The sequence below is a fragment of the Bactrocera latifrons genome, unplaced genomic scaffold, assembly GCF_001853355.1.
Source record: "Bactrocera latifrons isolate USDA-ARS-PBARC rearing strain unplaced genomic scaffold, ASM185335v1 scaffold_25, whole genome shotgun sequence".
NCBI lineage: Eukaryota > Metazoa > Arthropoda > Insecta > Diptera > Tephritidae > Bactrocera > Bactrocera latifrons.
Genome location: NW_017536074.1, coordinates 943,799 through 955,415, shown reverse-complemented (window position 1 = coordinate 955,415; position 11,617 = coordinate 943,799). Strand labels below are relative to the sequence as shown.

Below are 11,617 nucleotides of genomic sequence, written 5' to 3'. Positions count from 1 at the left end.
GTATGGCCGCCAGTATGCCGCTGCAAGCCTTTTGAATGGCCTCTACGTCTGCATAACGCATTTTCCCGAAAAGAAAAAAGTCGCACGGTGTCATATCACGTAAATACGAGGAGTGGTTAATGGTCAAAATGTGATTTTTGGTCAAATAATTTTCCTTCGAATGTTGCGTTCTGAGCAATTTTTTTCCAGCAGTTAATTTGTGCGCGGAACAAACGTAAGCCCAAATTTTTGGTCAAAATGCAATAAAGAGATGTTTAATTCCATTGCCATGAACTTCAATGATGATTTCGGCAAATTTTTGATGATTTCACCCACAGTTTTGATGGAATTTCCGGTGATCACGGATTTTGATTTGCCCACATGTTGATCGTCATTTACGTCCTCACGACCATTTTGAAAACGTTGAAACCACTCCTGCACTCTGCTACGGGATAGGCAATCATCGCCATAAGCTTCATCAATTGAAACGCTTCGGTAAAAGTTTTGTAAATTTTAGAGCCATGTTGGCTCTTTGTTTGAAGCTTATTTTCGCACTGATAACGCAAACATACTAATACTTAAACCACAGTAACTTCACTTCCAATCCAAATATGAAATGTTATGAAATTCTCACTGGACAATCGATAAAGATAGCAGATTCTAACGCACCAATCGACATATAGATGAGCGCCAGATTCAAAGAGTTCGGTTTACTTTGGAGCAGCAGCTTGTAGAACAACCAATTATACAATGAACAATGAAAGGATGAATGACGAAAGAGATATGCTTTTTTAGAATGGACAACAGATGGTAATACATATATGTATGTATGTATGTGTTTTCCATCCCATTCATAATACAAAATACCTCACAATTGGGATTGTATGAAAAATATCATGATTAGACGCTTTTAATTCGAAATTTGACTTGTATAAAGACACAAAATAAAATTCGTAGATTAGGGCAGGCAGAACTGACCATTATGGTATTCCTCAGGAAAAATGAAGTTAAGTAGCACAAGTTCAGCTTTTCCAGCACTGATTCAAGAAGATCTAAAACTAACTGCTAGCTTCTTCGAAGGTGACACTGTGTTGGAATTGTCACAGTAAAATGGTATCCGTGATGATAATTGTTATTAGCCCAACTTTATTGTCTACTACAAGTGTGCTGAGGGAGTTTTTGCGAACTGAGGACGTTTTTTTGTGCGTGGGATCTCACAAACTATTCAGATTAAGCGCAAGCAACTTTATTAAAGGTCCCATGCAAACCATAGAAGATGTTTCATGGATGCGATTTGTAGAGGCCGACGATAACAATCCACAATTTCCTCGGCATAAGGAGCAAGTCTTCTGGCTGAAGTTCGTATGTTGGTTTTCGGATCAAGATTCAAACAAAACATTCTCTGGCTTCTCGGACTTACGAAAATACAAACGGAGCAACCAGAATAGAGAACTCTATGTCGTTCTCACGGGAGTTGGGCCTACGTAACGTGAATTGGCACGGCATTTTACCAGGCAAATATATAATTAGTTGACTCTTGCATTCTCCTAGCGCTTGAACATTGACTTTCATACTTTTATTCAACATATGTGAGCTTGAGAATAAATGCATGCCAGAAAAATTAACATACGTCATTATAAATAATTAGAATAATCAGAAAATACTTCAATAATCGTAAATGTCTTTTGAATAAAAATGTAAACCAAAACTTAAGCCAACCAAAACAACTGCGATTGTTCTCAAATACACTTCGAAGCAGAAGTTAAACAAATATCAGCAATTTGAAAGCAGGTGGTAAATATAAAGTAATTAAGAATATAAAAGTATGTACATATTTGAATCGATATCGAAAGCTATAGCTTATTGCAAATATACATATTTAGTTTCTTTTAACAATACACTTACGTAATCGCGTCGACTTAATTTGTATAAAAAGCAATCTAAAAGTGGCCGCTCACTGCATTAGTTCGAGTTAAGAACTGGGGAACATTACTAAACGGAGTAAACTTGTTCAAGCATTTAAAAAAGCAACAATGAAGACATTTCTGAATTTCGTGCTGCTATCCGTGTTCAGTGCAAGTCGATCTTTACCAGCAAACTGAACAAGATCCTGAAGAAAACCCGAGCTTATTCGAAGGCGATATCGTATTGAAACTCTCGTCGCGTAATTGTATGTGTAGTGAAGAACACCATTGGCCCCGTGGTATTGTCTATTTTAAGTTTTCCGAAGGATCTTTTGGGAAATAATCTCATCCTATTTTCATTTATTTATTTTTTTCGACTCAATATTTGCCATGGTGACATGAAAGCTATTAAAGAAGCTTCCTGCATTCAGTTTATAGAGGCCGACGATGACCAGCCATATTCCTCAATATAACGGCCACGAGTCACGGTTGTTACCCCATTCGGTAAGGGTTGCTACCGACCTGGCGTCATAGTGCATGAATTATTACACACTCTCGGCTATTAGATGCAGAATGCTTATAATTGTAGTAAATATGTATGTTCAGGAAAATATTAAAAAGGGTCATGAGAATAACTTTAAAAAATACCCCAGAAGAACGTCTTCTAATTTTGGCCAATCCTACGATTATTGTAGTATAAATGCACTATTCACCTCTTGCGTTTTCGATAAATGTTGAAAAGACTTTAGTGCCATTGCAGAAAGTATCGAAGGGTGTATTGGGGCAGCACAATGGTATTCCGAATCTGCTAAAAGGAAGTTGAATAAAATGTGAGAAGTTGAAAAAAATTAGTGATTTTAAAATACTGTGCTTTTATATATAATTGAAATAACAGCGCTTTTGTACTTTTCTTTATTCTTTACATTCACTCAGAAATTCAATAAAAATGTTTGCCATATTTGAAAGTGAGAGTTCTGCGAAAATGCTAGAAACTAGCCATTTTAAAAAACTCTAATTGGTAATATTGACCACAGATCAGCGATAAGATTTGAATCTGGATTTATTGTTGGGCTGTATAAAAGAGGAATTTTTTCGGCCTTGTTTGTGGTTCGTATATTGTTTTGCTGAAAAGTCTAATTCTATCAATTCAATACCGAATAAGTCTAAATATATAGTGCATTCATTTCTGTCGATATGTAACACTATGTTGTAGTTTTTCCTTCATAACGAAAGGTAATTCACCAAATTAGCCCTGTACTCAACGGGGACAGGTGAGCCGAGGGTTTTATGTATGGCGACAATACTTCTTATAACCATAAATAATTTCGCCACTCTTCATATTTGATCACACCTGTAAAGTCGTAACTATTAACTAGATTTTTACTTTCCTTTAAAGGATTTACTCGCTTTATGGATTCACAGGTATCATATAATTCAGCAGGAGAAATGTCCTAACCGAGATTTCTACCAAAAGCTAACTTTTGCAAAACTGAGAAAAGGAGGGTCTACCACTACATTGTGGCATGCAAGAATTATTGTATTCCGTTTCAGGCGTATGTGGTCCATTGGCCACGCTCAATAAAGCGAGAAACCATTAAATGTTTTAATGAAGCCGCAAACTAAGATATAAAATTGTAAATTGAATAAAAACTGGTATAGGTTATCTAAGTACAATGGAGCGGCATTTATATTTACTTCTTTAAAAGGTGTGCTTGGCTTTAGCCCCAAATAAGTTTCATATACATAAATATCTTATAAGCCATTATTATAAAATTAAATTGTACAGTCGAATTAGTGCTTAAAGGCTTCATTAAAACCGATGTAAAAACTTGGCAGTAGGTAAGCCGCCGCACATCTTAGCCAGAATCCTTTATCTCAGGAAGTATTTCACTAATATCAACAAAATTCAAATTATCCTAATATTCCTATGCTACAGGGAGAAAATGGGCGAAATCGGATTACAACCACACCCTACTTTCCATGGAATATAATTTTCTATTCCAACTGATTCTCTCTCAAACACCATTGGTTTTATTATTATTAGTACATAACTTTGCAAGAAAATGCTTTCGAGATATGATATTTCACGTCTAAAAGTAAATCCCCGATTGCCGTTTACTGCATATAATAATTTGGTATTATGAATATAGCAGACACAAAGCAGGATATAATAACTAATCCAAGTGAGTCTAAGTCCGGTAATATAAGATAATTTATATTTCTCAATATTCGATGAAAAAGTTTTCATAAAAATATGAATTCAGCTCTGTAGCTCGAACTATTTTCTCCAGGAGCAGATTGTAGAAGTAGCATAGAAATCGACGAAGAGGTGGTGTGTATCGATCTTATTTTAACGGGTATTTCTAAGATTTTGCGCGTGGTGAATATCTGGTCAGTTGTTGTCTAATTAGTTTGTTGACGGTTGGCTTTAATCTTTCACATAATGAGAATGAGGAAAAGTTTTAAGTATTTCGATTTTAAGTGTCTTTGAGAATGTGAAATTTTTATAAATGAAAGTACACAATTTTTTTTATTGTTCTTTTATTTGATTTCAAAGTATGAAACCAATAAGAATAAGGTATTTATAAGCTAAGCCAAGCTTAAAAAAGCTATTGACCAGTGTAACTAATTTAAAGATATGCTTTTCGCTGTGAAAATCAGTAAATCGGTAATATGGCATACGAAAATTTTGTTGGCACATACAATTCGAAATGGAGTCTATGTAAGCGGTTGTGTGCTGATATTCCGTGAGCAGATTTCAAGAACTTCTAAAATCAAATTTTCAAAAAAATGTATGAGAAAATTAGGGACCATATTGGATAGCTCATTTCTAAGATAAAAAAGCGTTTATTGCGCATTAGTTGTTCTAGTTCGCAGGGAAAATGCTACTGCTATTGGTTTTTAAATTGAAGATACAATATATTCAAATCTATGTCAAAAGCTATAGTTGAAAGAATTTGAACTAAGTCGCTTTTAAAAGTAAATCAGCGACTAAACTTATTTTGTATAAAGAGCACTGCAAATATGGAGATTAGTTTATTTAGTTTTCCTGAGTGCTATATACGCGCCTACATTCCTATATTTTGGAAAATTTTAAATATTGATGAAGTGAAATGAGGACATTTCTGATTCTGGCGCTGCTTGCGATGATTAGTGGAAGCTATGTTCTGCCAACAGTTTCACAGCGGGAAGAAGATCCTGAGCAGACTCCCGGCTTCTTCGAAGGCGATATCGTCTTGCGGCCGAAAAGCCGAAATTGTATGAGCAATCCAACTCAATATTGGCCAGACGGTATTGTCTACTACAAGTTTTGGGAAGAATTTGGTATATCAAATCAGTTTAGTTTTTGATTGAATAATGAACACTGTTTGTATTCAGCTGATGTACGAAAGGATTTCATAAGAAAAGCGATGGACATTGTTGAAGAAGGTTCGTGCGTACGTTTCAAAGAAGCGGATGACGACCAGCCGTATTTTGTCAATATAACGGGAAATCCTGGTGGTTGTTATTCAACTGTTGGTTTTGTAGCGGACATTTCTATATTAAATTTACAGAAACATGCCTTAAATACGGGCTGCTATCGAACCGGTAAAATAATTCATGAATTGCTGCATGCACTCGGTTTCTATCACATGCAAAGCACTTACGATCGGGACGATTATATTCGGATAGCCTATGAGAATGTTGAGCCAAGCTTTGTACATGACTTTAAAAAATACTCTAAGGACTTTGTAAAAGACTTTGGTGAAAAATACGACTATGGTAGTATTATGCATTATTCGCCGCATGCCTTCTCGGCAAATGGTGCAAAAACTATAGTGCCGTTGCAAGATATACCGGAGGGTTTAATGGGTCAGCGCGAGGCTTTAAGTACAGTTGATCTAATCAAGTTGAACAAAATGTATAAATGCACTGAATTGCAAGTGGAGGACTAAGTGGTGAATTGGAACGTCCGTATAATTTATAACTATATACCTATATGAAAATCGATATATTCCACATCTTCTAACTAAAAGCTTCCGAAATCAATTTTGAAGTCAAGATCTCTAATTTTAATATAAAAAATTGTCGATAAATATAACATGGTAGTTCAAAAACCTCCAGGTTCTAGAATAAAGGTTCAAAGTAAACATAGAAACACTCTAGAAATCAATACGGCTAGCTATAAAATGAATTTTGGAGTTGGTGCGACACTATACCGTCCAAAGTTAGGCATAAGAAAACCTTTTAAGTTGCCGGAGTGCAGGCAACCCCAAAGTCAACGTCTAAGTAGACAGCCAAGCAGCAATCAAGACAATAACCTCGTAACGCATATCGGCCAGAAGTGTCTTGGGAAGCAGGGCGGAAGTGGAAATTATTGCCAGAAGCAAGGAACAAGGTATCGTGGGCAATGAAATAGTGGGCGAGATTGCCGAGAATGGTGTACCGCCAACCTTCTGAAAAGGTGCTCAACATTGGTAAATTTGTGAATTGTGTTTACGACGATCTCGACAGCAGCATGTTAAAGAAAATCATAACCGGATGGAACGAGCTACTTTGGTGCAAAACTGGAAAGGTCACGTGCAAAGACACTCGATAAAAGAGACTGTAGGAACATGATGGGAATACTAGGTGATCACTGTGACGACACACGCCCGCAGAATGGGGCCGGGGGGGGTGTGGGTTGGGGAGAGTTGCAGGATATGCTCAAAGCATTTGAGGTCCTCACGGTATGATATACTGGAGGAAGATGACTACTTCTCTTAGACCTGGCAACTGTAACTGGCATCGCAAAGGAGCAAAACTGGTTTATGTGTGCCTTATTAATCTATCAGCTTAACCTAACCTAACATGGTAATCTCGCTCCAACTCATTTTACAGAAAAAATGTCTAAGACTTGCACAATCGAAAGGGATGTGTTGTGCTTTCTTACTCTCTTTTGCTTTTACTCTGTCGTATATAGCGACTATACTTAAGTAGGTCCCGATACTTCTTTTTACATGAAACGTGCGTATGCAGCTCCATCCACATATAACTCGAATTCCACGAGTAAAACAATTCGGTGGCGTATTTTAAAAATAATACAAGGTCGCAAGTTATTTTAATTTTGTTGAGAGAGGCAAAGCAGGGACCATTAAGAGAGAAATTCTGATGCGCTGACCATACGAAGCTGATTAAGTTGTCCGCATAAGCTCATTAAGTATATGAAATGAAAGCGAAGACGAGGATTGTGTGCGCTGAAAATGAACAAGTGATAGCAATTAAAAATCCATTAATTTAAGCCAACCCATAAAGCCTGCGTAAACATGCTTATGTACTGATGTTTCCGAAAGCAAGAGCGCTGGAAGATATTTTTGCAAAGTGTATGCAAACTTTTGAATACATATGAGCACGGGAAAGCATTGCAAACGCGCGCACTTTCATAATGGGGCGCAAAGTTCATAAGCAAACGGAAACGAAATGATTTTCGCAAAGTATTTACGCCAGCTCGGCCTTGCCATTCAGCCATTCGCTTTGCACAGTTCAGTGGCATTGAGCACATATTTAAAGGACGTGGACCACAAAATGAAACATTTTCTATAGATTTCTCTCAAAATTGATTTTTAATACATATTAAATTGAATTTCCCTTGGCGAAATGCAATTACCTTTCATTAAAATTTCTGAGTTAGGAAGTTTTGATTCGTAGGCCACTTCGATAGATAGTCAGTCAAGCTAAGTTTCCTGAGTTGTATTTCGTTTAGAGGTAAATTCTCAAATACATTCGCTGTATTTTTGCAAAAAATATTAAACGACATAAATTGATGGGCCAAATCGTACGGACTGAACATATATGCTAGCTAGACAGAGCGCGTCTTTCTAGAAAACACTGAACTACCGAAGTTAACCTGCCATTAGTAAATATTAACAGGGTATCAGTAGCGGAAAAGCATGCTACTTGGGACTAATTTAAGGCAGGAAGCTTTCCTGGAAACAAAATATAGATGCTAGGGTAAAGCAAGTAGCCACAGCACTTTATACCTATAAAAGGATTGTGGATCGAAATGAAGTAGGTATATTCGCCTGGTGGCCAATAAAGTCAAAGACATAAGCGGTAAGGCATATGAAAAGCATTTAAAGAGTTGCTAGTACCGTGTTTTCCAAAAGGGATGATATGACTTCAAAGTGTCGTTTGATCATTTGTAATATAATATGTTATGATCTATAATTCTATTATATTTGTATTCAGTAAAGTTTACACATTATGATGGAATGATATACATACGTAAGAAGAACGTTTACAGATTATTCAATTTTGTTAACAAAATATTCGTTCTCCAATTGCAACGTTTAATGTGCTTTTACCATTTTATCGTCCAGATTTGGGACTGCATCAAACCACAACCTGGCGGATTTTGAGAAATGATTTGGGCTTGCATCCATATAAAATTGTTTTCATTTAAGAACTGAAGCCATTGGACTACCTTAACATGTAAATGTAAATCATACTTCTCTTGAAGTAAAGTTGATGACACCGTTAACGCCAATGGAATACGATATAGATCGATGATAATATCCGGTTGCAACAAGACGGCGCTACGTGTCACGCTTTGCACGTGCAAAAACCGCATTATTGCGAAAAAGTTTGGAGATTCTATTATTTCAGAAATTGTGTCATTTATTGGCTTGCAAGAAGTTGTGATTTAACACCATTAGACTACTTTTTGTGGGGTTTCTAGCATTAAAACAGACTTTATTCACAGATTTCTTCAAGCGTTAGAAGTCAGAATTGAAGTGGCTGTTCATGACGTACGACTTAATTTGGTTGATAAAATACTCGAAAATTGGGTTCATCGAATTACGTTTTTGTAAGAGAAGTCGTGGAGGCCATTTGAATGATGTTATATTCAGAATTAAAAATAATCTAATTTTTGATTAACAATTGGTGTGTTTTGTTTTTTCAAAGAAATCATGTCGTCCTTAGTTGAAAACACTTTAAGTGCAACAGTGAAGCACTTAGAACAAAATCAAGTCAAGCACGATAGGTTTTTTTTAACTGCCGATGGACTTGTTCTGCAACCAAATAGTGGGACTTCTTCATCTTAGGCGTACCTAATATGGGGCATTCTAAGATATTTATTCTAAAGCTAATTCCCGTTTCAATTTAATACCACGTCTATTGTCGGAGCTGTCAGGAGGTATGGGAATGCAAAGTTTTGTATAGGTAAATAATCGCAACTATCGGCCCAGTTTGATGAACTTCATCAGGAGTACAGGGTGGTTCAGAAAAATCATAATAGAGTAAGCGCCGATGGTATAAAGTTAGAACGCCGAAATAAGCGTATTTTCCAGAATTTTTCTATAAAATTTATTGATCCAAAATTTCTACACCTATAATGTTATCTTCTAACTGTATTTTAAGACTTAGTATTAGTAAAAAAAAAGTTGTTTGGAAAGGAACTACAATTGATCTCCAGTAGCTTCTCTCAAAAAAGACGTTTTGTATATATATCTCTGAACTGAATCCTCTGAAATTAAAAAACTAAAGAAATTTCATTAAAGTAATACTAAATCTAGTATTTAGTCGAAGGAATATGCAAAAATATATATATTAAGATGTTCATTAAAAAAAAAAAAAAAAAGAATAAACAAGTAGAGTAGGGCTAAGTTCGGGTGCAACCGAACATTTGATACTCTTGCAACTTGTTAGAATCAAAGGCAGGGAAATACTTTAAGGTGTAAAACCAATCATATAGAGTAAAGTCAGCCAGATGTTCGAAAATACTGATATTAGTTTCATAGGAGCTACGACAAGTTTTTGCTCTAATTTATCTACACTGTTATGAATAAAACATGCCCTCTTATCTTCATATGAATAACTCACATATTGGCCGATATATGCGGTACAAATTATCCCGGAGTTCGAAAATGTTTATATTCTGTGTATGGGAGCCAAGGGAAGTTTTGGTCCAATTTAAACCATTTTTGACATTCAGACATATTTACATTACAAGCGAAGAATTATGCCTGAATTTTAGTTATATATATCCCACATTGATCGGAGTTTATGACCAAAAGTCAACATAGGTACTGGAGTCTAAACATTTGGTACTTAAGGGCTTGAACAATTTTTATTCGATTGTGTAATCATTTCTATATATAGCTTCTGATTTCTGACCATCAATATGTATATATATATATATATAATACTGCTAATGAAACACTATTTTGATTTTATAATTTTTGCATTATTATGTATTGTTTTTTACTTCACCGACGAAATTTATGCGTATATTCATATCGACTTGCGAAATAACTAATTTCTTTTAAATAAAAATGCGAAATCATAAAGAACGACACGGAAAACGATATCGAAATTAATCGATTCGAAAAGCTCCACTAACTGTTTTTGCCGTACACACTTCCATATAATGCTCGTCCGTAAAAGTTTAGTGACTATGAACAGGCCCGATAGACTCAGGTCATTTTTGAAGTAAAATTTATGAATACTTAATTATGTGGAAAAGTAAGAAGTATTTAAAATTGGAGTATTGTCCTCTACAGAGTTGAATTAAGAAATAGAATTTTATCAAAAACATGTGACTTTCTTTAAAATGTTACGAAATCTTAACTGTTCTTGTTATATTTGCCATAAAAGCTATTAAGTTTCCAAAAAAATTTCTTACTTTACAATACGAGGATTGTTGTGTTCGTTGAATTTGTGGTAACCTGCTCAGTTGGAATATAATTGGTAGAAATTCCAGACAACCTTATTTGGTACCTAAATACGTTAATATTTCAGTGGCAAATATTCGGAAATTAACAGTACTTGCTGCTAAAAGCAAAACAGATTTAGGGAAAATATTTTCTTCAAGAGCTCAAGGAGAGAATTAGGCGTGGCGGCACCGCAAAACCGAGGAAGACATGTAGACTGCAGCAAAACGCACACAACTTTGCAGTGCAAAAACTTAGTTAGAAGCCAATTTTTGTTCCAGAACCCTTGTATGTGTGCTAGTGAGTGCTGAATGCTAAGTAAGAGCTGCTTAACCATATTTTCCAATTGAAAAATATTCACAAGTAATAAATTATATTTTTCGTTACGCACATTTGCACGCCATGCCAATAAGCCTCACACATATGTCGGCCTTATTACTCGCATATAGGCGAAATTATGAGAGTGAATGTGTGTGTGTGTGTGTGTGTGGGAGCAAGTGAGCTGTTGGCTGCATGTGCATGGCTGTCCAGTGAAATTACCATTTGGAATTTATTTTTTATCACAACCAAAAATTTATGGTTTTCACAGTATTGTAGGGTTGTGGCGAAATTTTCTTCGTTGCTTTGTCGACTTGCTGCAGCAACAGTAAAAGGAGTTTGGCAGTGCGGCAAAGCACATTTGCACTACATAAATTATCTGAAAATGAAAAGCGTTGCATTAGAGCATCGATGGCTTTGCTTTGGATCTCATATATGAATATATGTGTCTTACACACAGATATACATACATACAATCGCAGAAGAGGGCCATGCTGTTGTTGCAGTGAGTGCAATTTACGCGCTCATTGTGGCTCATTTCTGGTAAAAGCACTGTCGGCACAGTGGCACCGCTTCTGATTTCAGACCATCAATAGGCATTAAAGGTTAATTCGCTGGTTCTAACCTCCGTAAATTTGATTACATATATTTATTATACATTTGATTTTATTTTCAAGGTCGACGTGATCATATATTAATTGAAATATCACTGCCAGAGGTGTTATTAGCGTCGTTGTATTTTTT

At 35.8% G+C, this 11,617-nt stretch overlaps 1 protein-coding gene across 1 annotated transcript; it reads left to right on the top strand.

The window, feature by feature from the left end:
• Positions 1-4,983: 4,983 nt before the first annotated feature.
• LOC108969365 (seminal metalloprotease 1-like) lies at positions 4,984-5,926 on the top strand. Its single transcript, XM_018934017.1, has 2 exons — positions 4,984-5,207; positions 5,262-5,926. The coding sequence occupies exons 1-2, from the start codon at positions 4,997-4,999 to the stop codon at positions 5,816-5,818; spliced, it is 768 nt and encodes a 255-aa protein (XP_018789562.1). The 5' UTR covers positions 4,984-4,996; the 3' UTR covers positions 5,819-5,926.
• The last annotated feature ends 5,691 nt before the right edge of the window (positions 5,927-11,617 follow it).

What these genes read in the sequence shown, in the direction of transcription:
- LOC108969365 (XM_018934017.1), top strand. Translation starts at nt 4,997, where the DNA reads ATGAGGACATTTCTGATTCTGGCGCTGCTTGCGATGATTAGTGGAAGC. An exon ending in CAAGTTTTGGGAAGAATTTG is followed by an intron (nt 5,208 to 5,261) that starts GTATATCAAATC and finishes GTTTGTATTCAG; the next exon opens with CTGATGTACGAAAGGATTTC.